The sequence below is a fragment of the Heliangelus exortis genome, chromosome 8 (genome assembly GCF_036169615.1).
Source record: "Heliangelus exortis chromosome 8, bHelExo1.hap1, whole genome shotgun sequence".
NCBI classification, from domain to species: domain Eukaryota; kingdom Metazoa; phylum Chordata; class Aves; order Apodiformes; family Trochilidae; genus Heliangelus; species Heliangelus exortis.
Genome location: NC_092429.1, coordinates 27479928 through 27507613, shown reverse-complemented (window position 1 = coordinate 27507613; position 27686 = coordinate 27479928). Strand labels below are relative to the sequence as shown.

The following is a 27686-nucleotide window of genomic DNA, read 5'->3' as shown; positions in this document are numbered from 1 at the left end:
CCCTGGATGTGTGTCACCGGGATGAGGATGGAGACGGGGATGGAAATGAGGAGCTCACAGTCTGTGTCCCCTCTGGCAGGCGAAGGACACGGCGGGCGTTGGGGGCTGGCTGGGGCTGGGCACAGCAGAGCTGCACTCCCAAGTGGTGCAGGGACAAAGGCACTGCCGGGAGCTGCAGGACAAGCTCGCTGCCTCTGAGGCCGTGGTGCGGGCACAAGCTGAGAAGCTGGAGAAGTACCACGTTCTGCTCCGTGAGTTAAAACCCTGGGTGGGACGGACTGGGGGAGGTCTCTGCTGAGCCTGGTGTTGCCCTGTGCACCCTGCTGACCGTGGGATAGGGGTGGTGAATCCCACCCAGAAGGGGACCCTGAGCTGGTGGGGGTACCCCGCAGGTGAACCCCATGCCCAGCAGCTCAGCAAGCAAGTACAGGTGGACATCCAGGACCTGGGCTATGAGACCTGTGCACGGAGTGAGACCGAGGCTGACCGGGATGAGACAACCAGTCCTGGTAAGGAGAGCCAGGGCTCCATGGATCCCTGTGCTTCACCTGCCCATCCCAGAAAAGTGAGACCATGTCCCGTTCCCTCTGCAGAGTGCGAGGAGCCCGATGTGTTCAGCGAGCCCAGCCTGGGTGAGGAGTCAGGATCCCTGTACAAGCCAGGGATGCCCAGGGTGGGCAAGGCAGCTCGGAAAACCATGACACCAGAGGATGTGGGGGCTTTGCACCAACACATCCAGGACCTCAAAGCACAGCTGCTCAACGCCAACAAAGTGATACAGAACCTGCAGCGCCGCGCCCGCTCCATCTCCCTCACCAGCGGCTACACCTCGGGTGCCGAGCGGGCCCCTCTGGGCCCCACGGCCCTGACCTCCCCATCCCACAGCCTGACTGATGAGGATGAGGGCTGGCAGTCTGATGGCCGTGGCACCCTCTGCCCACCCACCCCACGGGCACACCGTGACCTGCAGCACCTCCTGCACCGCGTCGCCCTCCTGGAGGCGCAGCTGCCCGCCAGCAAGCGCGGAGGAATTCTGCCCAAGGAGCTGCAATCTGCCACTTGGCCCGGGTATGGTTGTAGGGCTCTGGACCAAAAAGAGGGTGATATGGGTTTCTCCAGGGGCTGCCTAAAGGGTGGTGGTTTATTTGTTTCATGCTTTCCTTGCTGCCGGGCGCCGCGGGGCCTTTGTGCAGTGGGTGTAGATGATGCGCAGACTCCCGCCCACGGCACCCCCATCCCTGCCGTGCTCTCTGGGTGGGGAGGGTGGGTCTGGCAGCCCTCCTGTAGACCTCCCCTTGCTGATTCCCATCAGGAAGTACGACTCGCTGATCCAGGCGCAGGCGCGGGAGCTGTCCCACCTGCGGCAGACGCTGCGGGAGGGCAGAGGGGTGAGCCGCAACCTGACCCGGCACCTGCGCGATGCCCTGCAGTCCTTTGAGGACCTCCTCCGAGGCACTGACATCGACTACTACCTGGGCCAGGGCTTCCGGGAGCAGCTGGCCCAGGGCAGGCAGCTGGCTGAGAGGCTCAGCGACAAATTGGGAACCAGTAAGTACCCCTGGGGTTGGGGGAGGGATATCAGGAATGATTACCCCGGTTACAGGAAGGTTTCCCAGGAAGGGATGCTTTGATGGGTGCTGCAAAGGGCTGGGGCCATTCAGACAGCTTGTGCCCTCTGGGCTACCTGCTGGGAGTTGAGCTGTCCCATTTTGTTAAATGGCTTTTTTTGGGAATGGGCAGCCTGGGGCATGGGGACACTGACTGGCTCCTTTCTGGTTTGTTTTTTTTCAGGAGATCGACAGGATGGGGAGGATAAAACCAGCCACGAACTCCTGGCACTGAGGTACCCATTTCCAGTGAGGGCCTGAGGGATCTGCTCTGCATAGGCTCTCCAGGGGCTGTCACTGCTCTTAGGATGGAAGCCCAGGGTGCCCTTGGGGTCTCTACTCCAGGTGGACATCGGGGAGCTGCCTCTGCTCTGGGGATGGGAAGCCCCTGGGTTGGGTTGGGCATCTTATGGCTCCGAGCTGCCTTGCAGCACAGGTGGGACGTGCCCTGTGGGGTATCCTGCTGGAATGTGCACTGTGAAGAAGGGCTGTGGGTCACCAGCCCTGGCAACCCTGGTGATGGGCCACCAGCCCTGGCAACCCTGGTGATGGGCCACCTCCACAGGCTTAGCCGGGAGCTCCAGGAGAAGGAAAAGGTGATCAAGACCCTAGAGGCAAAGCTCCAGGAGCGCTGTGATTCCCCAGGCAGCAGCTGCCCACCCTCGGAGTCATCCTGCTCTGCTACCAGCACCTCTTTTGTGTCTGAGGGGCTGGAGCCCTTCTCTGATGGGGACGTGGCCAGCGAGTGCAGCCAGTGCCATGAGGAGCCTGCCCAGCCCACAGGTACCATGGGGTGCTCAGGGACCAGGACTGCAGGCTGGAGACATTGCATGAGGGTCCCTGCAGCAGTAAGTGCCCACCAGACCTGTGCAGGGGCTGTCTGTGGAGCACTGTGCCCCAACACCAGCCTGGGGGCTGAGCACACAGCACCTGGGGCTGTAGGGGAGCATCTCAGGGGGGTGTGCTATGTACCACAGCCCTACAAGGCTGGAACCTGACCAGCCTCCTGTCCCAACACACAGGGACATTGCTGCTCAGGGTGTGTCAGGGAGGAGGGGTCCTCACCAGGCTGAGCCAGAGCCACATTAACATCTCTCTCCATGTCTCTCCTGTCTCTAGGCCTTCACTTTGACTCCTTGCCCAAACCTGTTAGTGCCCCTCTGCCTGTGCTGCCCCCCTTCCTGCCTGCCAGGCCCCCCCCTCCTGTGGCTGCCCCGCTCCTGGGCTGCTGCAGGACCCCTGTCTGCTCCCTGGCCGAGGCACAGCAGGAACTGCAGGTGCTCCAGAGGCAGCTGGGAGAAAGTGAGCGTGTGCCTCCAGCATGGGGTTGGTCCTGTGTGCCTTGGGTGCTGGTGCCACATGGCCCCTTGCCCTCTCTGATCTTGCCTGTCCTGTCCAAGCCTTTCTCCTGCCACACAGGGCTACTGCATCAGGGTTGGGGTCCCATCTCTCTGGCTGCGGGACAATGGACATATGTGACTCTTCTGTAGAGAGGACCTGGTGGGTGGGATGGGTGCAGCCTGAGGCAGTGTTAGCCCTTGGTGTGGGTGCTTGCACATTTTGGGGCCCCCGAGAAAAGGCTGGTTTGGTTAATTGTTGTGTAGCAGCAGAGCTGAGACCCTCCAGCTCGTGCCACATGATCATCAAGCCCTGGGAGAGCCTCTGTTCTTCATGGGGAATGGGTTTGACCAGGATAGGAGGTTGGTGGCAGGGGATCACCATGGGGGGGGAACATGGGGATGAACTGTTGGGCAGAGTGAGAAGAGGGCACATGGCAGGGGGGTGTTACCCCTATTCTCTCTCCGTGCTCACTGCCTTCCTCCTCCTCCTCACTGCTTTGCCCTCTGTGTGCAGGTGTGACACTGCCTGTGGCACCAGCAAAGCCCACAGCCTCACTGGGCCCCTTTGGAGAGGGCAGCAAAGCCCCAGGATCACTCTGCCCACACAGCACACTGCAGAGCCTGGCTAAGATCCCTGGGGCCACCAAGCCCCATGCCCTCTGGGATGTACCTCCTCCTGGCCAGATGCTTTATGGGGCCCTGCCATTGGGGTACCCCTCCAGCCAGAAGCTAACAGGTAAGGCTGATGCTGGAGAGCATGGAGGCACTTCAGCTGGGTTTGGGGGAACAGGGAGGAGACCTGGCTATGGGACATGGCCCTGGTAGGGAGCAGGATGGTGGGAATCAGATGGGGCAGATGCCACAGACATCCCCACCCTGAACTGTCACCTCGGTTCCGGCAGGGGCAGACCTGCTAGAGGAGCACTTGGTGGAGATCCGCAGCCTGCGCCAGCGCCTGGAGGAATCCATCTGCACCAACGACCGACTGCGGGAGCAGCTGGAACGCCGGCTGACCCCCCCCGGCAAGGGCTGCGGTACGGGGACAGGGACAGGGCTGCGGGATGGGGACGGGGACAGGGCTGCAGGATGGGGACAGTGCTGTGCGATGGGGATGGGGACAGGGCTGCGGGGCAGCCCGGTGCTCTGAGAAGAAAGGGGGGCAAAGTATGCCCACCCCATTGCACAGGGAGCACAAGTCCTGTGAGGAAGAGCTGAGGGAGCTGGGGGTGTTCAGCTGGAGAAGAGGAGGCTCAGGGGAGACCTCATCACTCTCTACAAATCCCTGAAAGGAGGTTGGAGCCAGGGGGGGTCGGGCTCTGCTCCCAGGCAGATATCAGTCAGACAAGAGGCCATGGGCTTAAGCTCTGCCAGGGGAGGGTTAGGTTGGACATTAGGAAGAAATTCTTTCCAGAGAGGGTGCTCAGGCATTGGGATGGGCTGCCCAGGGAGGGGGTGGTTTCTCTATCCCTGGAGGTTTTTAAGAAGAGACTGAATGTGGCACTGAGTGCCATGGGCTGGGAACCATGGGTGGAGTGGATCAAGGGTTGGACTGGATGATCCCAGAGGTCCTTTCCAACCAGGATGATTCTGTGATGCTCCCCTTTTGCGGGGCAGAGTGTCAGGACAGAGACTCAGCACTGCTCCCCTGTTTGCAGGACTGCCCAGTGATGTCTATGCCCAGGGCTCAGAGCCAGGGCTGCAGGTGAGCAGTGAGAACCAGGCTCTGCGTGAGGACAACCGGACCCTGCGGCTCCAGTGTGATCACATCTCCCAAGGTACCACTGAGCCAACAACCTGCTAGGTCTGAGTCCCAGAAGGCACTGACTGAGTGAGGTGGCAGTGACACCTCCGTGCCCTCTGTCCCTAGAGCTGGCACGGGTGCAGGAGGCACTTCTGTCTGCCTGCTCCCGGGTGCGGGAGGCTGAGGCTGAGCTGTGCCAGAGGCGCGGGGAGCAGCGGAGGCTGAGGGAGGAGCTTGCGGAACACCAAGAGAGCATCCGGCAGCTCCGGGAGGAGAGGCATTCTCTGCAGGAGGACAACAACAGGTCAGCTTTGGGGCATGGTGGCCTTGGGGACAGCAGGGCTGGGTGGGACAGCTGTCCCTGGATCCATTTCTCACCCCTCTGTAGGCTGCAGCACACCGTGACGCTCATGCAGCAGCAGTGTGAGGAGCACCACCTGCTCCTCCAGACCCTGCGTGCAGAGCTGAACGTCTACGAGAGCCTCCCTGGCCCCTCTGCTGAGACCCACGCAGGTACAGTACCCTCCCACCAGCACCAGCCCCTCTGCCTGGCTCCTGGCCTTGGTCTCTGTAACCCCTGGGCAAGCCCAAGCAACTCTCCTGTTGTGGCAGCAAAAGGGACACGGTGGCCCTGCTGGCAGGCAGAGAGGGAGAGCAGGACCCCAGAAGCCCCAGGCACAGAGCCACAGCCTGCAGGGTCTCAGGTGCTTCTTGTTCCAGGCTGCTTCCCATCTCCTCCGGTGCGAGATGTTGGCACAAGTCCAGCAGCTCCCCTCTTCTCCTCGCTGCCCTCTGACAAACTGGTGGCCCAGCAGAAGGCGGGTGGGTACCAGAGCCTGCCCACCCACACGTCTGCCTCCGGGTTTGCTGAGCCCTGATGAGCTCTTCACAGCACCCTTGATGAGCAAGGATTGCGAGTCCAGAGCTGAGCCAAGCCCCCAGGATGGGATGGGGAGGGACACAGCAGGCAGCAGTCCTCACCCTACCCTGCTCATTCCACAGGGCCACGTGGGACAGAACCAGCAGTGAGGAAGAGCGAGGGACCAACTGGGCCTCACATCATTGGCCGCCTGGACACATACCGGGCCCTGGAGCAACATGTTCTGGAGGGGAAGGCTCTGGCCCATGAGCTGATGTGTCTCACACGCCCAGCACTTGGGCTGAGCAGCTGCCAGCTCCCGGGAAAGGAGGTAAAGTGTGGGCAGGACCGGGCTGGTGGCAGCCAGGGGTCAGACCCTGCCCCATGGACGGTCCCTAAAGTGTCTCCTGAGCTCAGTATCAGCCCTGGGCCTCGCAGGGCTGGTGAGCAGCAGGTAGAGGCTGCTGCCAGAGCTGCCTTGCAGTGTGGGGCTGGGCAGGGTGAGTCCCTGGGTGCAGCAGGGTGCGGGTGCCCCGGCAGCACCCGCTCCTGCACCCTTCTCCCACAGACCTTGGGGTGGGCGGGAGCCGGGCACCTCTGGGGCAGCGCCAGCGCCCTGCACCGCATCCTGGAGCAGTGTGCATCGCTCCTCACTGCCTTCTGGGGCACCGTGCTGCCTGCCAGCCCTGCCAAGCACCAGGGCAAGGTAAGGACCTGGCAGGGCAGGGCAGGGCAGTGGACAGGATGAGTGCTTGCCCCCTCTCACCGTGCATGTCTGGTCCTAGGAGCAGGCGCTGCGGGGGGAGATCGCGGCGCTGCGAGCTCAGCTCTCGGAGAGGGAGAACGCTCTGCAGAGCACAGCCAGGCTCAAGGACAGCATGGAGCAGTTCATCGTGAGCCAGTGTATGCTGATGTCCTGCTGAGGGGTGGCACAGCCAAGCTGGCCTGGTCCCCGTGTGCCTGGAGAGGCTCCACAGCTTAAGGACCTCGCTGATCCTCTCCCTATCTCCTTTGCAGTGACCAGGACACACAACGTGCTGTGCAAGGCCAGGACAAACCTGGAGGTAAGGCTGCCCTCAAGGATACACCAGGAGTAGGTGCCCCCACCCTGATGCCTTGGGGCTGGGCACAGATGGCAGGGTGGTGGCTGATGGCAGGTGCTGAGGGGCCAGCTGGGTATGGGGACGCAGGGACCCATATTCCTTGTCTGTCCCCAGCCCGTGTCCCTGTCCCCAGGCACAGGCCTGCCCTGGCAGTGCTCCCCTTATTGCTCTCCATGCTCTCTCCCCAGGTGAAGGCCCACCAGCAGGTCTTGCCTGTCGCCTGAGCCCCAAGCAGGGTTGGGTGCCATGCCCCAGGCCATGGAACAGCCCCCTGGCTGCTGAGCCCTGCCACACCAGGAGGCTGCAGCAGACCCTCCTGCTACTGCCAAGGGCTGGGGTGGACAGGGGTCTGGGATGGTCAGCTCTGCAGTTAGTAGGTTTGGGATTCTGTGGTGGTTGAGTCCCCTCTGCCCAACGTTGCTTGGCATCAGAGCAGCAGCAGCTGCTGGCTTGGCCCTGCCTGCCCCCTGCTTCAGTTCTTGTCCCTCTTCCACCCACAGTGCTGAGTGGGGCATCACAGCCCTCTGCACTGAGCATCACTCACCCCAGGACTTGGTAACTCTGTAATCCCACTGTGTGCCTGTCCCTGCTTATGGATATATGTATATGTATATAGACAGAGGTATCAGAGCTGCATTTCTGGGGCTCTCCAGGCATCAGGGTGTCCCAGTGTGGGAGGAAGATGTAAGAAATGCCATGTTTCTGTTCAGTGGCTGCAGAGTCCCCAATAAAGGTTTCATTTGGGTTGTGGTGTTGCTGGTACTCCCGTTTCTGCAGCAGTGCACCCCCCCTCCACCCTAAAGCTCCCCACAGCACAGGGGTCTCAGGCGCTGGCTCTGAGCCCATCTCAGCATCCCCAGGGCAGCTCTGTGCCCCACTGGGGTGCTCCCTTCCTTCTCCTCTCTGCCCCCAGCCAATACCAGGCCAGCAGCACTGAGAACAATAAATACTGTAATAAATAGAGACAACCCTGTCAGGTGGCACTGCTCCACACCAGGCAGTGTAGCCGGGGGTTCTGGGGTACCCCTCCTCCAAGCAGGGGTGTGCACAGGTGCCCCTTGGGCTTGGGAGAGTCAGCCCTGCCCCCCAGAAGCGCTGTGTGCTGGGGATGGGGCAGCAGTTCGGTCCATGAGGGTTCTGTTCCGGCCGCGGTTAAGCGTGGCTGTGTCCGGCTGTACTCGCCTGCCTCCTGCTGGCTTGATGCTCAACCTGGCAGAGGGCTGGGGCTGCAGCCTGAGCAGAGAGACCCCACCTCCAAACTGGGGGGTCACAAGGAGGGGGACAGCCCCAAAGATGGCTGCGAGACAGGAGGTGTCAGGTGGCGGGCCGAGGTGTCCTTAGAGCTCCATGGGATGAAGGTGGCCTTGGAGGATCATCACCAGGACAGCACAGCAACCTTCAGCAGGTAGGACATGTTCCTGGGGGCACTGCCAGGGTCACCTTGGGGCCCTTGGAGGCTGGAGGAGATGGGTACAGTGAAGTCCTTTCTGTGCTGGGCACCAGGAAAGGCTCTTCTGGTGTGAGCAGCAAAGTGGCCTCAGACTTAGAGAAGCCAAAGGGAGCTGTGGGTGGGTTGGAAACCAAGGGTTAAATCAAACCACATCAGTAGGAGGGGACGGTGTCACAGGCCCCAGGGGCCCTGGGCTCATCACCAGGGCCTGTGTCCCTGCCAGGTTTGAGGCTGGAGCCAGAGCCCAGTTGTGACACAGTCCTGTGGCCCAGCGTGTGCAGACAAAGCGGCGTTTGGTGTCCTGTGGTGGGGGGCAGGCAAGGCCCTGGCTCAGATGGGTTTGTACAGCAGCGTGGTCACATACTTCTTCTTGTATCTGTGCGTGGCACTCAGCACCATCACTCCATCCTGCCAGAGACACAGCAGGAAGGGGAGCTCAGCCCAGCCTGGCTGTGCCCACCTGGGATCAGAGCATCCCCCAGGGCAGCCATCAGGAAGAGGGCTCTGTGGGGGGCAGTTCTTGCCCATCCCTGCTGCCCTGAGCCTCACAGCCAACAAAAGACATCCCATACCCACCACGAGGAGGCAGGGTGAGGGAAGGCTCTGGTATACACCAGGGCTGCCCAGCTCTACCATGCTGTGGTGAAACAGCCTGGGGAGAACTGGGAGCTGTGAGGAGACCATAGCCTTACACCCGTGTCCATGCCAGCAGGCAGCCAGGCTGTCCCCAGGGGGGTCCCCACATCCCTGCAGCACCATCCCCACTCTGGCTGTCCCACTCTCTGCAGGTGCTGCAGGTTGCTGGGAGCCACAGCAGCTTCCCCAGCTTACCTTGATGGAGAGAGCATAGAGGTGATTGAGCATGACGTGGTTGGGTTCTGGCAGCAGTGCTGGGTCACACTAGGAGAAGAGGAATGTCACAGGAAGAGCAGAGCCCTGAAACCCCCATCCCTCTCCTCCCCAAACCATCACAGGGAGCTGCCACCTCAGGCAGCCTAAGCTGCTGGTGACTCTGGCTGTTCTGAAGAGGAACAGAGCTCAGGGGCCCAACCAGAGTGGTCAAGGGGAAAAGTGGTGCTTTTCCCCGGGAATTCCAAGGGCCAGGCCCCAGGCAAAGGGAGAGCAGGCTCCCTGCAGACAGGACTCCCCTTCCAAACCCTCTGTGGGTTTGCATATGCAGGCAGTGACCAGTACCCACCGAGATGTTGGTGTCCTTGTTGAGGATGACCTGGAGGAGGTGAGGTGGGAGGATGGGGGGGGATTTGAAGCGTTCCTCAGGCCGGTACACGTACATCTCCTGGCCATAAGGACCAGGGGGTGAGCTGGATAAGTCTAAAGAGAAGAGATGGGAGGAGATGTGAAATGGCTAAAGCAGGACTGGTGAGCGCAAAGCAGCTCCCAAGATACCAAGTAGGGTCTTTCAGGCACAAACATCTTTCATGAGCCACAGCCACGTGTCTTATAGCAACAGCTCAGCCTTTTCACAGCAGGATAAGCAGCCAGGTGAGCCCTTATAGGTGTGCTGACACAACACAAGCACCCTGTGGTACCCACCCCGAGACTCCTGCATGCAGCACAGCCAGGTCCCCCCCCTGCAGCAAGCAGCATGCTGACCCCAGAGCTGTATGTTTTGCAGCAAGGGCACAGCAAGCACACAATGCCCACATGCTCCTGGTGCTGTAGAACTGCCTCACAAGGAGGTCAGGTGGGAAGTCCCATGTGAGAGACCACAAGAGCTTGTGCTTACTGGGAGCCGGACTGGCTGTTATCTCCCAGCCACATCTGACCTGATGGTTATGGAACAGCCAGCACCTGGAAGGGCTCCACATCCCTGGAGCTCCTGCTGTGTGCTGGTTTCTTCCCAGTGAAGCATCTCCTGCCCAGGCTGGGCAAGGATGTGGAGCTGAGGCTGTGTCTGAGATGGGGGTCTGTACCAGGGCCAGGATGCCACACTCAGGGTGTGAAACTGAGCTGCCTTCCAGCATGACACACTGAGCCAGCATTGCTGGTGTCTGTGTGGTAACCTAACCTGCTGCTGTAACACAAGAGGAGAGGGAGGTTTCTGGTGTGCTTGCACCAGTACAAATTACCTTGGCATGAAGAGTGGCTGATGAAAATAACCAGGATTCTGCTCCTGTCTAGCTTGTACCCTGGATCAGATGACTTACTCACAGTTGAGCAGACAGAAAGGGGTGATGTTCCCAGTGCTCACCAGTCTGAAATGGCTGCCTCGACCACGAGCAGGCACTGGCCCTGCCCCAGGACAGTGCTAGCCCAGAACACGTTACACCACCCCCTTCATGGAGTCTGAGGACCTGCTGCCAAATACTCCTCTTCCTGGGTGCAAGCCCACACCTCTGCTCAGGGGGTCTCTTCTCCCCCAGAGCAGTGATTCCCTCAGAGCAGAGGAGGCAGAAAATAGCACATGCAAAGCTTTAATGCCACAAAAACTCACCCCGACCTGAGGTTTCTGAGCTCTCCAGGGAATCCACCTTCAAGGCATCGAAGACCTCAAAGTCAGACTTCTTGACGTGAATCAGGTTGTTGATTGTGCCCATCTGGCTGGTGACCACAGGCTGGAGAGAACTGATGTTCAGAGTCTTCCTACATTCCCCTCCAACCAGAGCACATGCCCTGCTTCCCAGATCCTCTCAGCCCAAGCTGTCTGTGCTGTGCCATTAACTCAGAGAGCAGGTGCCCAGTGCCTTGCTCTGTGCTGTGCATGCAGATCTCTGCTGTTTGCCCTGTGAGGATTTCCTTTTACTCTCAGGCTCCAACAGCACCTCCTCTATTCACCCTCCCTCCTGTTACATACCAGTGGGTAAGTGTCTTCTCTTTCTACCCATGATTCAGATAGGAGGAGAACCTGCAGTGAGTGCTGGCCCCACAGCCCAGGCAGGCAATTCCAAAAGGGGGTTTAGAGGCCTTCTGGTGTTTCCCTGCCCCTCAGTACCTCCTTGATGCTTCCCAGTACAGCAAGTCTTATCCCAGTGAACCAGGCTCTGGCTCACAGAAAGGACTCACAGGATGGAGGTGCCCCTCTCTGCTCCTCCTGTTCCCCCCCCCTGCTGCAGTTAAATCATGTTTAGTCCCCTACAGAAGACCAGATTTGCAGGGATAAAGCTTTAAACATTACCTCAGATGGGTCATGGACCCACTGACCATCCACGAAGAATTTGTACTGGTGCTCTCCTTCTGGGAGGTCCAGGATAGCAACAAAGTCATTGTGGCTGTGCAGAGAGAACAGACACACAGCAACATTACTTCCTTGATGCTCTTGGATGCTGTTCTTCCACCAGAAAACAGCATTTTTCCATGCACTGCCCAGCCCCTCCACCCCAACACCCTCATGCCAGATTAGGCTGGGTCCTTGCCAGGTATCTGAGGTGGGGACACAGGAGGCAGGAGAGCCCATGGACAGGGAACTTGGTGTGGCAGACACCCTGTGCCAGACACACTGGTGAGCAGGGATGGGCAAGGCATCTAATCCATCCCCCACATCCCCCTGCAGCACTGCAGGGTGGGGGCAGCAAATGTTAAACCTGCAATTGACATAAACCCATTCCAGATGACTTGCTAGGATTATGCCCAGAGTCCTACAGAGTTTCCACAGAAATCACTGATGTATTGCACAACAGTGAGAAACATCATTAGGACAGAAGGACACACGAGGGACAAATAAACAAACTCCGCTGGCAACAATGCAACCAGGCATGGGGCAAGGCCACGGCCAAGGTAAGAGCTGACAGCTTCCAAAAGACTGCTGCATACCCAGGCAGAGCTCTGCTGCCAGGACTAGGTGCTGTGTGACATCCAGCTGGGAAGGAAAAGTGGCCCATCCTGCCCTTCCCCTCTGTTTCCTTATTTCCATCCACCAAGCAGCATCACCCAAGGAAGACACTGACTATGGATTTGTGCTCCAGCTTGGGTGAACTGAGGAAAGCCAAGTGAGCAAAGGAAACAAAAACCAGCACAGAGAAGGGAAAACATTCCCTGCGATGGAGAGTGACCTGAGGGATTGGCTACCTCTTGATGAGAGGGATCTTGGTGCTCCAGTTGTTGAAAGATCCAGAGATGAAGACCTCTTTGCCTCCATCAGCCCAGCGGATAACAGTGGGTCGGGCTTGTTGGGTTGGTTTCACTGACTCCTCCAAATCTGGCTGCCATGACACAAACTCCTTGTCCCCAGGAATCTGAGCAAAGAAAACCAGAGCCTGACTGAGCCACAAGAGACAACCTGGGACTACCTTTACTTCCCCCTGGCTCCTACCAGCCCACCCGCAGATCCTGGATGAGAGCACTGCAGAGCTCCTCCAGCCTCCCAGTTCCCCACAGACCCTTTGCATGGCTGCAGGACAGGGAAGGCAGCAGCCAGGCCCTACCTTGGAGTCGTGGGAGCTGAAAACACTTGGATCATCGGTGCTGCCCACCATGATCTTGTGTGGGTGCTCCTTGGCAGGATGGGGGGCACCCGAGCCATCCCCACGCTGGGACTTGGAGCCGTGGCGTTCCCCAGACACACGTTCACTGGTGGTGTTCCCCATGGCCCCTCAGCAGCCCCTGGGAGAGACAGAGGACAGCAGTGTGACAGTACCCACAGGCTCCAGCAGCAAGGAGGGGAGCAAAGGTACCATTCCCCAGTGCTCTTTGCCAGGAGAAGCTGACAGCACTCCTAAAAAGCACCTAAAGTTCATTCCCAAGTTTGGGAGGGCAACAAACAAGACAGCTTTGCCTAATTATAGCCATATGAACCATCCATCCAATCCAGCTGGGAATTGTTACACTCCCAACCCCATAATAATTAAACGGTGTCCCACATGAGCCCTCAACAGCTGGCAAAGCAGGGGGTCTGGTGGGAAAAATAAAGCCAAGCTTTAGGGGCAAATCAGTTGCTTGGTGTTAACAGAGCCTCTTTCAGAGTCCCACAGTCAGGCTTTACAAACATATCCCCTACACCCAGCAAGAAACAGCCAGAGAGTGAAAGTAGCAGCTGTTCAACAGCCTCCAAGAACTCGTGGGCAGAAGAGCAGAGCCTCGTGCCTGGCAAAGGCAACAGGGAGTATTTCAAGTGTCCGAGTGGAATCGCCCAAGCTGGAGCTTGGCCAAGGTGTGGGATTAATGCCACGGTGTCTGCAAAAAGCTCAGCTCTCAAAGGCATCCACTTATGATTTGCAAAGGCAAAACACCACCATAGCTGTGGCACAGCACATGGAGGTCCTCTTGCTGTGACCCTGGCCAGTGGCACCACCCTGAGGGCTCCAGAATCTGCCCAATTCTCCAGGGGGAACACAAGTGAAGAGGCAACCCCAGCCACTCTGCAGCTGGAGATGGGCCATCACCCCCCATCCCACCCAGCTCCCACCAACCATACAGAACCAAGCCATGAAAAATCAACTACACACCCACGAGCTCCACGGGACTCTTCAGGCCTTCCCCAGCAGCCAAGATGGGTTGGAGTTCTTGCCACCTTCCCAAATTTATTTTGCAGCTTTCAGCTTACTGCGCTGATGATGGGCTGAGCAGGGCGAAGCAGAAGGACAGCATTAGTTGCAACATTTAGGGATTTGTTTAGGAGATCAAGTTGTGTGAAAGGTGCCAGGCCAAGGTTGCCAGCCAAAGCTGGGCTTTAGAACGTTATGAAGCAATTACTAAGGTATTTCTTAAATCCTGGGGGCTAAAAGGCAGCTCAAGAGGGCAGCTAACTCCCACCCCCTCTCATTGAGGATCAAGTACACCAAGATCTAGGTCAGATGACCTGCACTACTTGCTCTGACATCTTCCCCCTCTGCCCTGGAAGAGGCTCAGCCAGCTCCTCACACTACCTGTCCCTGTGCCACCAGACCTGCTGTTGAGGAGCTGCTTTCCCAGTATGCCCACTAAGGCTCTCTTACCTCCCACCTCTGGGAGGAAGGTAGGAAAAGTACCAAGACATTTGAGAGAGACCTGAGAGATATATGTAGGTGCAAAGAGATTTGAAAACCTCCTTTTCTCTTTTTCTAAATGAAAACAGTCCCTCTGGCTGTCCCTGACAGGTCACACTTATCCAAACAGCTCCTGAGGTTTCTCTGAACCAGTGGCTCCTTTCCAGCACTTGGCATCTGAAACCACACTCAGATGAGACCACTTGCATCGTGCAGCTGACAGGAAGCTCTCTGAGCATGACCTGCAGCACTTGGCTTTACTAAATTAACCTCTAGAGCCCAAACCCTTCTTCTGCCTTCAGACAAGGTCCTGCAGCACAGCGGGCTCTGACAGTGTGACACAACCATGTCCATGCTGCTGATGGAGACGCTGCCCATACCAAAGCCCGAGCAAGCCTCTGCAGTGCCTCAGCACATCTTCTCCCAGTCCCAGCGAGGTGGGTGCCCATCACCCCCATCCCAAAACCCTTTCAGTGTCTCCCAGCCCCCTCTCCCTGTTCCACCAGTGCTGAAACTGACACCAATTTCCCCTGAAACGCACCACACCTGCTGCCCCTGACCCACTCAGACACACCAGCTGTGGGGGATTTATTTGGGGAGAAACGGGGTCTTTGCTCAGCACCCTCAGCTGAGAGCTGCTGCCGGACGAGCCCGGACTCTCCTGCCTCGTTCCCTCCTTGGGGGAAGGGCTCGGCTGGGAGGAGAAGGGAATGAGCTGGGAAGCTGGGGACAGGAGTGTCTGCCGAGGAGAAGCGGGCAGGGCTGGGACGAGGGCCCTGCACCGCGGTGACAAATGACAGGGCCCACGGCCGCCTTTTCCCTTTCCTTTTCCCTTTTCCCTTTCCCTTCCCGGTCACGGTGCATGGGATGGGGACGTTCCTGAGGGGCTCGGCGGACTGCGCGCCCCCGGCTACCGCTACCGGGCCGCCCTGACGCACCGCGCTGTGCCCCCGGGGGGACTCCCCGCTAAACCTCCCGTGGCACCACCCGCCCAGCTACTACCGCCGCCCATCCCCCGGGCTCCTGCCCAGCCCTGACACCCCAACCCCGACCGCCACCACACCTGCCCGCAGCCTCCGCCGCTGCCTCTCCGCCTCCGTCCAAAATGGCGACGCCCCCCCCCCCCCCCGTCCCTACCTTCCCCTCCACCGCCGGCGGCCTCTGCGGGGCGCTCTGTCCCGCCCCCGCCTGCCGCGCTATGGCCGCGCCCACCCCCATTGCGGACCCGGTGCTCCGGGACCGGCCCGCGGCCATGTTAGCTGAGGGCACTCTGGAGGTGATGGGCGTGAGGGTTGAGGCCTCACGGCTCCGGCCCCCGCCTTAGCCGCTGGCGGCCATGTCGGTTGAGGGCAGAGCTGGAGATGGGGGAGCGGCGCTGGGGTGGGGCTGCGGGTGGTAGCGGTCCGGTGCCGTCCCGAATCCTCAGGACAGGCACCAGAGACTGAGACAGCACGTGGAGTTGGTCCCTGGTCCTGGTAGAGGGACAAAGGTTTATTGCCCTTTCCTCAGGGTGCCCTGGCCCGGGGAGGTCGTGGATCACAGAGCTGACCCATGCGGGTAGAACTTGAGGAGCTGCAGGTCCAGGATTTGGGGAAGGAAGAGGAGGGATCCCTGTCCTCGGGGACAAGACCTGGAATGGCCCCGGCACAGCAGGAAAGGCAGACAGACCGGGATGTGTCTTCAAGGAACCAATCTCCGCATCTCCTGGGGTGGCAGCAGACACAGTGAGAGACAACAGAAACACCCGACTCCAAAGGAAAGGAAGGAGAAAGCCAGGAGGGCACCCACTGTCTCCTTCACCTGAGCTTAGGGAGAGAGTGAGATGTAGACAAGGGTAGACACGATCAAACCAACGCTGAAGAAGACTTTGAAGATGTGGGGCACGGCGCTGGAGCGGGCAGCACCATCCCCAGCTCTGGTGCGCAGAGGTCTCACCACCCGCTGCCGCTGGGTCAGGATGGCTTCCCTGGCACCTCCCCAGGCACCCGGACCCCGCAGGCGGTACTGGTAGGATGTGCAGGGACCAAAGACCACCTCCAGCGCCAGTTTGGGGTCGGTGAGGAAGAGGGTCAGCACGTTGGGCTTGACCCCCACCTGGCAGGCGAGCTCGTCCATGTAGGCGATGTAATCCACCTGGATGGTGTGCCTCTGGCTCTTCACGTACCTGCGGGCAGGGAAGGCAGGGGGGTGCTGGCAGCAGAGCCTGTGCACTGGGAAGGTGATGGTTGGAGGGACCAGCACGGGGAGGGATCAGCGGGGTGGGGGTGTTGCAGCTGAGCACATCCCTGCCCTCTGCTGGCACGGCCAAAAGCGTCCAAGGGACTCTTACTTCTTTGCCATGGCTTTCTTTTTCTGCTTGATGTCAGCCTCCATGTCGTGCCGTGGAGGCAGCTTGCTCAGCCCTAGGGAGGATGAGGCACAGTCTGGGGGTGCTGGACCCTGCTGGCTATGGCATCACTTGCAGCCAGGATGGCAGAGCTGGCTGCTGCCTCCCGAACACAGCCAGGGACTGCTGACCCCTTCTATAGGGATGCAGGGTCAGGCTGCAGCCACAGGGGAGGTTTGCCTCACTTACCCTTGAAGACACGGGTGGCCCAGCGACTCTGGAGCTCAGAGATGGGCATGACAGCACCCACAGGCTGGATGAGACCAATGAAAGCCAGCGTTGGCTTCTCCAGTTCAGGGAGGAACATCAGCTTGTAGAGGGAGATCTGGTTTTCCACCACTTTCACATAGCCCTCAAGGAAGGGGAAGGAGAAGCTGTATCCCGTGGCAAAGACCACGGCGTCGATGTCCTCCCTGGTGCCATCCTCGAAAATGGCAGATGTCTCAGTGAACTCCTTGATGTTTGGCTTCACCTGCACCCTGCCCGAGATGATGCGGTTGGGAAGGTCATCGTTGACAGTCGGGTGCTGGTCAAAGAGCCTGGAAAGCACAGAGAGAGCTCCTGCAGGACCTGGGCAGTGGGATGGGCAGCAGGTACCAGGGTGCTGCTGGGGCTCTCACCGGTGCTGGGGTTTCAGGCCGTAGAGTGCGTGGTCAAAGCGGGCATTGACCTTCCTCTCCATGATGTAACTGCTGACATTTGGAGGCAGCAGACCAAGGCAGAACATTGTGAAACGGGTGTTGTAGGTGAAGTCAAAGGGGTACCCGGATTCTGCCACCCGATGCAAGACCCAGGTCCCACGCTTGGCGCTGAGGAAGACCTGGGCAAAGGAGAGGAGAGGTGGCAGCATGGCAGCATCCTGGGGACCAAACTGAGCCCCCCCCACCATGCTTTTCACACAAGGGATGAGAGCAACCATGCCCATCCAGATGGGAATGGTGCTCAAAGGAGGGAGGGGAGGCCCCAGGGGATGGTGAGGGGGGTTGTTTGGTGTCCTCTGGGGTCTGAATAAGAAGCACCCCAGCCCTGGTGGCATTCCCAGCACACCTGCTTGGCTGCGTGGCTCAGCTCCACTGCGATGTCAATGCCTGAATTCCCAGTGCCAACAACAACCACCCGCTTCCCCAAAAAGGGCTGCGAGTTCTTGTAGTCCCGGCTGTGCAGGTACCAGCCCTCGAACTTTTCCAGTCCTGGAAAAGAGAAGGAAGCTGTGCCATGCCAGGACATGGGGCTGGGAGTGGCTGTCATCCCCCCCCCTCAGCTCAGGCTGGTGGTGTGTTTGGGAACAGACTGGGATCATCATGGCCCAGTGCAGTCCTGGGATAGTGGGTGCCCAGAGTGGTTGTGGCATCTCCAGCCTGAGAGATGCCCAGTGTGGCATTGGGAATGGCCTGACTTGGAGCAGGGCTTGGACTGGAGACCTCCATGCTCCTACCCCCAAATCTTGTGGTTCCTTTCCAGTGCCAAGAGCAGCTGGGGTCTGTGCCATCCCACCAGACCCTGGTGACCCAAGCCAAGAGGGTCTCCACAGCCTTTTTGCCTGGCACCCAGAGGAGGCAGCAACCAGCAGCACCAAGCTTTTCAAGCCTTGTCAGAGGGCTGTAGTGTCCAGCAGGTATGTAGCCAGCAGCTTGGGGAGCCTGTCTGTGGCAGGAGAAGTGGGCTGGCAGTGGTGGCACCTGCCAGCAGGGTACTTTGGTCAGGTTCTGACAGCACAGCAAGAGCCACCAAGGACAGATTACCAAGATGGGTGGGCTAGCAGCATGCTCTTACAGTCCCACCTGTTGTGTTAACCTGTGGAACTCATTTTGGCAGGAATGGGGACTAAGCTGGAGAGGAGGGGGTTTCCAGGGGTATTTGGAGCAGGTGAGCAGCAGTACCTGGGAAGGTGCTCAAGGGGAGATGTGCATCCGTGTGGTGCCCGGTGCACACCAGCACAGCATCAAAGACAGACGTCTCCTTCTTCCCTTGACTCTCTGTCACCACCTCCCACTGCCCCGTGGTGGCAAAGTTGGGGCACTTGGAGATGTGGCACACGCTGGTCTGGGAGTGGGAAGAGCAGGAGTCAGGCACCGGGCACCTCCCAGCCCCACCAACCCCCCCAGAGTCCCCGGCTCTCACCCTGAAACGGATGTGTCGGAGCAGATCGAAGTGCTGGGCGTACATGTAGAAGTATTCCATGATCTTGGAGTTGTGCATGTAGTTGGGGAAGTCCTCAGGGATGGGGAAGTCGCTGTAGCACATCATCTCCTTGGAGGCGTTGATGATGACGGAGCGGTAGATGCTGGCACGGCCCTCCTCGGGGTGCTCCTGTGGGAGTGGGCTACGGATCAGCACTGGGATGGGGAGCTGGGGCTGCAGACACCTACCTGGTTCATTTCCTTGCCCAGGGGCACAGGATTAAGCCACAGGTGGTAGTAGCAGCCAACCCTGTGCCCACCACCCTCCTGCAGGTTTTAACTTCCCGCCCCGTGAAAGGAAGGAGAGGAAGCTCTGGGATGGCAGGAGCCACACAGTAATGACAGTGAGTCATGAGGTCTTGTGCCTCAGTTTCCCTCCTCCCAGCCCTGATGAGGTGCCATTGCCACTTCAGTTCTCATCAGTTGCTGAGCCAGCTCTGGTGCTTCCAGCTGGGCAGAACCAGCAGACTTGTAACCAAGCCACCCCAAATCCTCACTGGTGTGGTGCAGTGTTCCCCCTCCCCAGATTCTCCCATCTGCCTATCAGGACATGGTGGTGAGGCTGGTCTTCTCCTTGGTGGGTTCTCACTGGAAAAGTCAACAGACCCATTAGATGGGGACAGAACCAAGCTCTGGGGCTTCCCCTGAGTCAAGGAGAGCTCAGGCACAGAGGAGGCAGCACTCGGTGCCTCTGCATGGGTGAGTGGCACAGGAGGGAGAGGAGCAACTGGAACTTCCAAAGATGGACTGGGGAGGATGGGGAGTGGGACAGCCAGTGGGGTCAGGTGGGACCAGGATAGGTAGTAAAGGGTTGGAGGGGACCCAGAACCAAGCAGCAGATGGGTGTGACTGGAAAGGGAGGGATGGGAAAGGAGAAGGATGAATCTGAGGGCACGAGCCCTGGGATGAAGTCCTCGGGGAGGGTCCCCCCCTGCTGCTGGTGGGATGGAGATGAGTGCTGCGTGGCCAGCACACCAGCTGGCACCACGGGGATGTCTCAGCACCGCAGCAGTTGGTTTTTGCTGGGGTTTTCTTTGGAAACCTTCCCGTCAGTCAGGTGTGTGCAGAGCAGGGAAGCCGTGCCGTGCTCCGTTAGCTGCCACGGAACGCTCCTCCCGATCCCCTCCGGGACGCTGCCGCGGGGCTTACCTCAAAGCGCCAGAGTCCGCCGATGTCCCCGCTCCTCTCGAAGCAGGTGGGTACCAGCCCCTCATCCAGGCAGCATTTCAGGGCACACAAGCCAGAGGCACCAGCACCGATGACAGCTACTCTCTGGCCAGCCATGCGCAGCGGTGGCAGGGATGCAGGGGGAAGCCTTGGCCAGGGGCAAAACACGCTCCGGAGGGTGCAGATCCCGATGGGTGACACCTGGGCGCTGCGCGGTGTCTCTTGGTAGGGAATGACTGTCCCCGTGCTTCTTGTGTGTGACCAAGGTCAGCTGGGGTGTTTCAAGGTGTTTCTTCCAGACATGATCTATAGGTTCCCTCCCCCCCCTGTGCCACACCCCCTGCCCCCGCCCACCCTTCGCAAGGGGCTCATTAGCTTCTGTAAGCTTCTGATGACACCGACTTGCCCCCAGGACTTCTTGGGCTCGGGGAACAAGATCGGCCACACTCCAAATCTTAGCAGGCTGAGGCATGGAAAACAAAACCGGGAGGAAAGCTCAGGGCACCGGTTGCCAGCAGTTGTCCCAGATCTGGCATGTGGTGGCATGGAGCCAGCTCCAGGTCCCCAACCCACCTAGCCATTCCCTGGAAGGGTTGCATGCAGGTGATGAGGGTCACAGCAGGTGTGACCTGCTGTGGTGGTGCACACCCTGGGCGAGGCTGTTTTCACTGTGTGTGTGTGTGTGTTTGTGTGTGTCTGCAGCCCACACTGCCCTGGAGCTGCCCAGCCAGCTGACCTCAAAGCTTTGTGTGTCCACCTGGGGGGACACAATGGCAAAAGTGATGGGACGGACACGTGGCTCTGTTTAAACACGGTTTTATCCAGTTAAGAAGTCTGCTGTGCCTGTGCTGCTACTTAGCTTCTGTGTGAGTGTGCCAGTGGCGGCTCAGACAGGTGATAGCAACTGGAAAGCTGATGTTTCCCTGCTGGATCAAAAGTGCTGCCGAGGGGGACTGCAGATGAGCAGTGTTCCTTGTCCTTCCCTGGCAGCAGCCCCACGGGAGGAGGTGCAAGCAGGCATTATTTCGGCAGCTGGGGAAGCTCTGCACACCCCAAACTCACAGCGTAGCCACGACAGAACTGTTCCAGGGAGGAGGGGGGCTCCTGCCAGCACTGGGATGCTCAGGTTGCCAACAGGGCAAGGGGTGGCTGCTCAGCCCCCCGGCACACCACAAAGCCAGGGCACCTACAAGTAAGCAAATATCACGGCGAGGAGGGCCACGGCCCCGACCAGCTTGAAAACAAAGGGCATAGCAGAAGCTGCTGCTTGCTCCTCCACATGCCGTGTCTGCAGGGGTTTGATGATGCGGTGCCGCTGGGTCAGGATGGCTTCCCTTGCACCCTCCCAGGCACCCGGACCCCGCAGGCGGTACTGGTAGGGTGTGCAGGGACCAAAGACCACCTCCAGTGCCAGTTTGGGGTCAGTGAGGAAGAGGGTCAGCACGTTGGGCTTGACCCCCACCTGGCAGGCGAGCTCGTCCATGTAGGGGATGTAATCCACCTGGATGGTGTGCCTCTGGCTCTTCACGTACCTGCGGGCAGGGAAGGCAGGGGGGTGCTGGCAGCAGAGCCGCAGGCACCCTGTGCACTGGAAAAGTGGTGATATTGGAGGGACCAGCACGGGGAGGGATCAGCGGGGTGGGGGTGTTGCAGCTGAGCACATCCCTGCCCTCTGCTGGCACGGCCAAAAAAGCCTGGGTAGCCACTGGGTAAGATCCAACCCCTGGGAGACCATGAGCAGCCATGCCCTAAAGAGTTCCCTCCCTTTTCCCAGGGCAGTCTTACCGCTTTTCCATCTCTTCCTTCTTCTGCTTGATGTCAGCCTCCATGTCGTGCCGTGAAGGGAGCTGGTTCAGCCCTAGGGAGGATGAGCCACAGCGTGAGGGTGCTGCACCCTGCTGGCAACCATGGCCACTCTGGTGCTGCCCTTGCCTGGGTGTTGTGCCCCTGTCCTCACCCCGAAGGCTGTCAGTCTGGCACCCAAGGCACTGGCTCCATCTCCAGGGATGCAGGGCCAGGCTGCAGCCACAGGGGAGGTTTGCCTCACTTACCCTTGAAGACACGGGTGGCCCAGCGACTCTGGAGCTCAGAGATGGGCATGATGGCACCCAGGGGCTGGATGAGACCTATAAAAGCCAGTGTTGGTTTCTCCAGTTCAGGGAGGAACATCAGCTTGTAGAGGGAGATCTGGTTGTCCACCACTTTCACATAGCTCTCGAGGAAGGGGAAGGAGAAGCTGTATCCCGTGGCAAAGACCACGGCGTCGATGTCCTCCCTGGTGCCATCCTCGAAAATGGCAGATGTCTCAGTGAACTCCTTGATGTTTGGCTTCACCTGCACCCTGCCCGAGATGATGCAGTTGGGAAGGTCATCGTTGATAGTGGGGTGCTGGTCTAAGATCCTGGAATTCAGAAAGAGTCATCAGGGTGCTGGGTTGGGGTGTCTCTGCTCTGTGTCCTGCTCCAGCCATTGCTTCCTCTTCTGAGGATGCTCATTCCCTGGGGATGCTCAGCCCCAGGGATGCTCATCACTGGAGGGCTTGTCCTCCAGGGACACTTGTTGGCAGATGCCATTGCACGAGTGCCACCAAGGGTCCCTGGAATAGGTAGTGAGTTGCTCCCAGCTCAGGCACAGAGAGCATGAAGAAGGCTGAGCAAGGCTGGACAAGGGGGGAGGAAGATGGTCCCTCCCAGGCAGGGGGAATGTTGGGAGGCACCTGTGCTTTGGCTTCAGGCCGTAGAGTGCGTGGTCAAACCTGGCGTTCAGCTGCTTCTCCACTAATCTGTTCACCATGGATGAGCTCAACAGGTACTTCAGGAATATCTTCATGCGGGTGGTGATGACGGTGTCTGTGGGGTAGCCCTGGTCCCCGACACGGTTAAAGACCCACGCACCACGGCGGGTGCTGAGAAAGACCTAGGCAAAGAGGTAAGTGTTGCACCCTGAAGGTCCTGGGGAGCTGCCCTGGGAGGAGCACATCCTGCCCTGGGATTGCTCCTCTCCATGCTGCCCGAGTGTTGGGTGAAGGCCAAAAGGGCAGAGAGAGATGGAAGTTGGTGCCTAGCAGGGAGAGGTAGGGAAGAGCCACAGGGCTGCCCCAGAGTGGGGGATAGGAATCAGGGTATCCATACAGGATCAAGTCTGGACTGCCACCACAGCCTGTGCTGGGACAGAGCAGCAGCTGTGCCAGCATCTTCACCCTGGTATCCTCGTGGAGCTGGCATTGTTCCACTGGGATCTGTCCTGCTCACGAGTACCCTGCTCCTGCTGCTCACCTGCTTGGCTGTGTGGCTGATTTCCACAGCCAGATCCGAGCCTGAATTCCCAATTCCAATGACAACGACCCTCTTGTCTGTGAAATCATGAGAGTCCTTGTAGTCTCGGCTGTGGAGGTAGTTGCCTTTGAACTTCTCAATCCCTGTGGGCAGGGAGGAGGGTTGCTTAGCTTCCTAGGGCTGGGCTGGAAGTTCACCTCCCCAAAAACTGGTGATGTTGTCTGGCCCTGCCACACCCCCTCCCGGGGGGCATGGGAGTGCTCCCAGAATCAAAGCAAGGCAGGGAAGTGCTGGGGCCAGTAGGAAGAGCAGCAGGGAGAACAGGGACTGTCATGGCTGAGCTTTCAGGAGTCTCTCCTCATGCTAGAGTGCAGGGTGGTACCTGGGAAGGAGCTCAAGGGGAGATGTGCATCCGTGTGGTGCCCGGTGCACACCAGCACAGCATCAAAGACAGACGTCTCCTTCTTCCCTTCACTCTCTGTCACCACCTCCCACTGCCCCGTGGTGGCAAAGTTGGGGCACTTGGAGATGTGGCACACGCTGGTCTGGGAGTGGGAAGAGCAGGAGTCAGGCACCGGGCACCTCCCAGCCCCACCAACCCCCCCGGAGCCCCCGGCTCTCACCCTGAAACGGATGTGTCGGAGCAGATCGAAGTGCCGGGCGTACATGTAGAAGTATTCCATGATCTTGGAGTTGTGCATGTAGTTGGGGAAGTCCTCAGGGATGGGGAAGTCGCTGTAGCACATCATCTCCTTGGAGGTGTTGATGATGACGGAGCGGTAGATGCTGGCACGGCCCTCCTCGGGGTGCTCCTGTGGGAGTGGGGTACCCGGGGGCAGTGATGGGGGGGATGGCCCTTTGTGTGGAGCCCCCTGCCCTCAGCCTTACCCCAGGACCCTGCCGTGGCCAGCTGCCTGCCAGCCCAGCAGTCACCACTGATCCTGACCCTCAGCAGGACATAGCATTGTAGCATGGTTTGGGTTGGAAGGGACCTTAAAGCTCATCTCATCACCCTACCCTGCATGGCTAGGGACATCTTCCACCAGGTTGCTCAAGGCCCCATCCAACCTGGATTTGGACACTGCCAGGGATGGGGCAGCCACAAGTTCCTTGGGCAATCTGTGCCAGTGTCTCATCACTCTCACAGGAAATAATTTCTTCCTAATCTCTAACCTAAATCTCCCCTCTTAAAGTTTTAAACCATTTCCTGCGGGAGCGGCAAAGAAAATGGGTGCAACCAATATGGTTGATAAACGAACTTCTGGTTTATTGCACAGCAACTTTCGCTTATATAGCGCTTCCGTGACCACACCCCTGCCACCAACATAACTTTTTATTGGACACCCAGTGTGTTTACCTGTAGCACAGCGAATCCCTGGTGCAGGTAGCACCAGAGTATGGGCCGATCTAATTGGCCTCCCAAACATGGGGTTGGGCATAGCAAAGGGGTCGTACCTCCTACCTCTTCGAGAATATTCGGGAATATTCTCCAACATTCTCCAAACCTCTCTAACATTCCACAACAATTTCCCCTTGTCCTCTCCCTACCCCCCCGTGTCCAAAGCCCTCCCCCAGCTTTCTTGTAGCCCCTTCAGATATTGGAAGGTTGCTCTGAGCTCACCTGGGAGCCTCCTCTTCTCCAGGCTGAACAACCCCAATCCCTCAGCCTGGCTTCCCAGGGAGGTGCTCAGCCCTCTGAGCATTTCAGTGGCTCTGCTCTGGACACCTTCCAGGAGCTCTGTGTCCTTCTGATGTTGGGGACTCCAGAACTGGACACAGAACTCCAGGGGGGGTCTCACAAGAGCAGAGCAGACATGTGGCCAGCGGGGTTTACCTCAAACCTCCAGAGCCCTCCGATGTCTCTGGTCCTCTCGAAGCAGACGGGCTCCAGCCCCTCCTGCAGACAGGCTTTGATGGCACAGAGCCCGCTGGGGCCCCCTCCGACGATCGCCACCCTCTTCACCATCCTGCCCTCCACCACCGAGTCTCTGCCTGAGGACAGTCCCAAAGAGTAAGGCTGAAGGACGAGGAATGAAGCTGGTTAGAAACGTTGCCCCTGTACACCAAAGAGGTCCCAAACGGAGAGGAGGTCACCCGATAATTTTTCTCTGGGGCTGTGAGACAACTGCTGTTCACCCCCCGGGCCAGGGACCTGGCCAGCTCGAGGGTTTTGCACCACCGCGCTGTTACCTCTGGATGCCACGGGGAGAAATGCTTCCGAGTGCCAGCGAGCTTCAAAATCTTCCAGCTCACGCCAAATTGTGCCGAAGGAGACGTTCCAGAGTACCCAGCCCTGCCGCAGGTACCGATGACTCCCTCCCTCCCCCTCTCCCCGGTGGGCGATGCTCCCTCCGCCTGCCCTTCGCCCTGTCCCTCCCCCGCGGGGCACTTTCCACCACGGCACCCGGGAGACCTCAACCTGCAGCTGTGGGAGCCGTGCAAGGGTCTGTGCCGGATTTCCCTAAACCCTGACGCCTGTCATGATGGAACTTGGAAGTAGCCAGCGGGGCCGTCCCCTCCGTCACTCCTCCCCGCGCCGGGAGGGGCAGTCATCCGGCTCAGTCTTTCCGGGATGGCCGGGCAAGGAGCCCTCCCCGGTGCCTTGCCGGGAAGCTTTCTGTGGGGACACTGTGGGGACACGGGGTTGCGGGAAAGGCAGAGATGTGACCGGTCCCCGTGGTGTGCACGGCGGGTGAACAAACGCTGCCCTCAACTTTTACCTCTGGCATTCCCGGGATCAGCCCAACCCTGTGTATGGTGGTACGCGGGGACACACGCGGCTCGGGATGCTCCGGTGGCACCCGGCATCACATCACCGGTGTCCCCTGTGCACCCGGACTGGGCATGGTGGCACTGTGTCCTCACAGCCACAGCTCACTCCTGGGCCTTCAGTGACCCCGGCCAGTGGGACCCTTGTTCCTGGGTCATACCCTGCTGGGGTGTCACGGGTGCCAGGGTTGTGGGACCGAAAAGGAAAAGGCTCTCCCCTCAGCAGGAGGCACAGATCCGGTGGCTCAGGAGCAAGATGCTGACTCCCAGCACACCTGCAGCCAGACAAACCCTGGGGTCTGCAGGGGAAATTGGCTCTCCCGTGTCCTGGGAGCTTTGTTCCACCTTCTAAAACTCATAGGATGTTTGCAGTGAGTATAATAAAGCTCTTTCTATTGCTTGCTGTTGGCAGGGGCCAATCTCTGCGTGGGACTTGGGTGCCAAGCTGCCAACCCACACTCCATGCCTGCTGTCAAAAAGCATCGAAAGTGTCTCTTACCAAGCAAGGAAACAGCAAAGAGGCAGCACTGGCTCTTTGCTCTGCTCTCAGCTGGGCTTCTGGCTCTCTTGAAAGCTCTGCAGGGACTGCCTAAAGGTGACAGGTACAGAGGACTTCTACCAGCTCTCAACCCAACCCCTGTGCAGGTCGCCTTTGAATTTGCCCGTATCCCTTGGTGACTAAAAGAGGCAGCACAGCCTTGGACTTTCCCCTCTGAACCATGTTGACAGGCATGGGAGACCACAGGACTGCACCAGGGTCAAGCCAGGGCATTTTCAGTCAAGACTTGGTTGCTGACAGCAACAGTGAGCCGTGGTTCCACAGGCCTGGCAAAAGCACCCGGGATGCATGGTGTGGTGGGCAGCACACGCAGGACAAGCATGTGGGGAGACCAAAGTTCTCAGCTGGCAGAGGTGGAGGGAAGCAGAGCAGAGGTGAGAGGGTGGCAGGGCAGCCTGTGACCCAGTGGCATGGCTGGTGCCACCAAACAGCTCATGGAGGGTCCTGCAAGTGAGCTGGGAGCAGCTTTTGGCAAAAGTCATGTGGGAACAAGTCACAGATGGACAGAGTTGCTGCTGTACTTACTCCTCCATGGCCTGGCTAAGAAGACTCCAACAGCTGTAAGATGAACCACTTGAGCAAAAAACAACCCACTTTGGGGAAACAGCAGAGCTGTGATGTTTTGGTGCAGCTCAACAAGCCCTGATCAACCCAAACCCTGAGCACTCTGGAGTGTGCTGTCTGCCCAGGATCCCCAGACACTGCAGAGCTTGAGGCTGGAGGGCTGGCAGGGTGCTGCAGTGCACACACTGGACTGGCCCAGCCAGATACCAAGCATGCAGTGCAGCCCCAGGGTTTTTTTCTTTGGTCTTTGGAATGCAACCCCCCAGCTGGCAGCTTCACTAGCTGATGGGTGAGGGCTCAGCTCTGGGGGAACCTTGTCATGCCAAGCTCTTCCATTTCAGCTTCTGTGTAACTGAGGGTGGGTGACAGAGATGTGGCCCTCAGGCTGCTCCTGCTCTCTTCACCCAGAGGAACAGCACACTTAGACACTGCTTGGTTTTAGTAGGATTTAATCCCTGCTTTCCAGGGCCTGAGTGCACTTACAGGACCTTAACAGCCATGGGGAGAGCCAAATCACCCCCACCCACATAGTGCTCCCTAAATAGGGGCACTATTTAAGATCAGTCCAGAACCCTTGCTCCCTACGTGGCTGTGGTCTCTTTCGGTGTGGATCTTGTGCTTTTCTGGCTTGGTTTCAGCCCCGGTTTATTACAGAGGCTCTCCATGGTCCTCTGTGAAAAATGGTCTGTGAGGAGCAATGGTGTCAGGGTAGGAGAGCTCTGGTGGTGGTTGTTGGGAGAGCTGTAGGTGCAGGTAAGGCTGCTC

The 27686-nt window shown here is 59.0% G+C and overlaps 4 protein-coding genes and 1 long non-coding RNA gene across 26 annotated transcripts in view; 2 read left to right on the top strand and 3 right to left on the bottom strand.

The window, feature by feature from the left end:
• Positions 1 to 7396, top strand: part of PDE4DIP (phosphodiesterase 4D interacting protein) — a 33983-nt gene extending 26587 nt beyond the window's left edge. For 2 of the 12 annotated variants that reach the window (XM_071751240.1, XM_071751236.1), the window contains 18 exons: positions 80 to 251; positions 393 to 509; positions 594 to 1068; positions 1313 to 1548; positions 1792 to 1843; positions 2173 to 2390; positions 2727 to 2909; positions 3462 to 3683; positions 3850 to 3981; positions 4603 to 4722; positions 4815 to 4992; positions 5077 to 5201; positions 5409 to 5510; positions 5706 to 5878; positions 6116 to 6253; positions 6333 to 6450; positions 6565 to 6611; positions 6839 to 7396. In XM_071751240.1, coding sequence (XP_071607341.1) covers positions 80 to 251; positions 393 to 509; positions 594 to 1068; positions 1313 to 1548; positions 1792 to 1843; positions 2173 to 2390; positions 2727 to 2909; positions 3462 to 3683; positions 3850 to 3981; positions 4603 to 4722; positions 4815 to 4992; positions 5077 to 5201; positions 5409 to 5510; positions 5706 to 5878; positions 6116 to 6253; positions 6333 to 6450; positions 6565 to 6611; positions 6839 to 6874 — 2844 coding nt within the window. In that variant the 3' untranslated portion in view covers positions 6875 to 7396. Of the gene's footprint in view, positions 1 to 79; positions 252 to 392; positions 510 to 593; positions 1069 to 1312; positions 1549 to 1791; positions 1844 to 2172; positions 2391 to 2726; positions 2934 to 3461; positions 3684 to 3849; positions 3982 to 4602; positions 4723 to 4814; positions 4993 to 5076; positions 5202 to 5408; positions 5511 to 5705; positions 6254 to 6332; positions 6451 to 6564; positions 6612 to 6838 lie in introns of all 12 variants that reach the window. The other 10 variants (XM_071751238.1, XM_071751232.1, XM_071751231.1 and 7 more) reach the window with 8 other exon arrangements.
• A 188-nt stretch (positions 7397 to 7584) lies between these two features.
• PRKAB2 (protein kinase AMP-activated non-catalytic subunit beta 2) lies at positions 7585 to 15206 on the bottom strand. 3 transcript variants are annotated; one of them, XM_071751272.1, is made up of 9 exons: positions 15159 to 15206; positions 13503 to 13615; positions 12483 to 12660; positions 12127 to 12293; positions 11237 to 11330; positions 10556 to 10676; positions 9299 to 9432; positions 8932 to 9000; positions 7585 to 8508 (listed from the first exon to the last, which is right to left on the bottom strand). In XM_071751272.1, the coding sequence occupies exons 3-9, from the start codon at positions 12642 to 12644 to the stop codon at positions 8431 to 8433; spliced, it is 825 nt and encodes a 274-aa protein (XP_071607373.1). In that variant the 5' UTR covers positions 12645 to 12660; positions 13503 to 13615; positions 15159 to 15206; the 3' UTR covers positions 7585 to 8430. The 3 variants fall into 3 exon arrangements, with proteins under 3 accessions (XP_071607373.1, XP_071607372.1, XP_071607374.1); XM_071751271.1 differs by having other exon boundaries at positions 15085 to 15164; XM_071751273.1 differs by having other exon boundaries at positions 10562 to 10676; positions 15085 to 15164.
• A 273-nt stretch (positions 15207 to 15479) lies between these two features.
• On the bottom strand, positions 15480 to 19871 carry LOC139799339 (flavin-containing monooxygenase 5-like). 2 transcript variants are annotated; one of them, XM_071751255.1, is made up of 9 exons: positions 19737 to 19871; positions 18529 to 18717; positions 18288 to 18450; positions 17455 to 17597; positions 17028 to 17227; positions 16597 to 16946; positions 16351 to 16423; positions 15822 to 16185; positions 15480 to 15725 (listed from the first exon to the last, which is right to left on the bottom strand). In XM_071751255.1, the coding sequence occupies exons 1-8, from the start codon at positions 19869 to 19871 to the stop codon at positions 15828 to 15830; spliced, it is 1611 nt and encodes a 536-aa protein (XP_071607356.1). In that variant the 3' UTR covers positions 15480 to 15725; positions 15822 to 15827. The 2 variants fall into 2 exon arrangements, with proteins under 2 accessions (XP_071607356.1, XP_071607355.1); XM_071751254.1 differs by having other exon boundaries at positions 15480 to 16185.
• On the top strand, positions 16907 to 19769 carry LOC139799345 (uncharacterized). The gene is made up of 3 exons (XR_011727231.1): positions 16907 to 17000; positions 17869 to 18022; positions 19645 to 19769. It is a non-coding gene; the product is annotated as an uncharacterized lncRNA (long non-coding RNA).
• Positions 19872 to 20556: 685 nt separating the features above from the next.
• On the bottom strand, positions 20557 to 26469 carry LOC139799340 (flavin-containing monooxygenase 5-like). Of its 8 annotated transcripts, none has more exons than XM_071751257.1 (10): positions 26298 to 26447; positions 25220 to 25322; positions 24864 to 25066; positions 23653 to 23841; positions 23412 to 23574; positions 23030 to 23172; positions 22471 to 22670; positions 21806 to 22155; positions 21540 to 21612; positions 20557 to 21286 (listed from the first exon to the last, which is right to left on the bottom strand). In XM_071751257.1, the coding sequence occupies exons 3-10, from the start codon at positions 24993 to 24995 to the stop codon at positions 20941 to 20943; spliced, it is 1596 nt and encodes a 531-aa protein (XP_071607358.1). In that variant the 5' UTR covers positions 24996 to 25066; positions 25220 to 25322; positions 26298 to 26447; the 3' UTR covers positions 20557 to 20940. The 8 variants fall into 8 exon arrangements, with proteins under 8 accessions (XP_071607358.1, XP_071607361.1, XP_071607357.1 ...); XM_071751260.1 differs by having other exon boundaries at positions 24864 to 25046; XM_071751256.1 differs by lacking the exon at positions 25220 to 25322 and having other exon boundaries at positions 24864 to 25021; positions 26298 to 26469.
• Positions 26470 to 27686: the final 1217 nt, after the last annotated feature.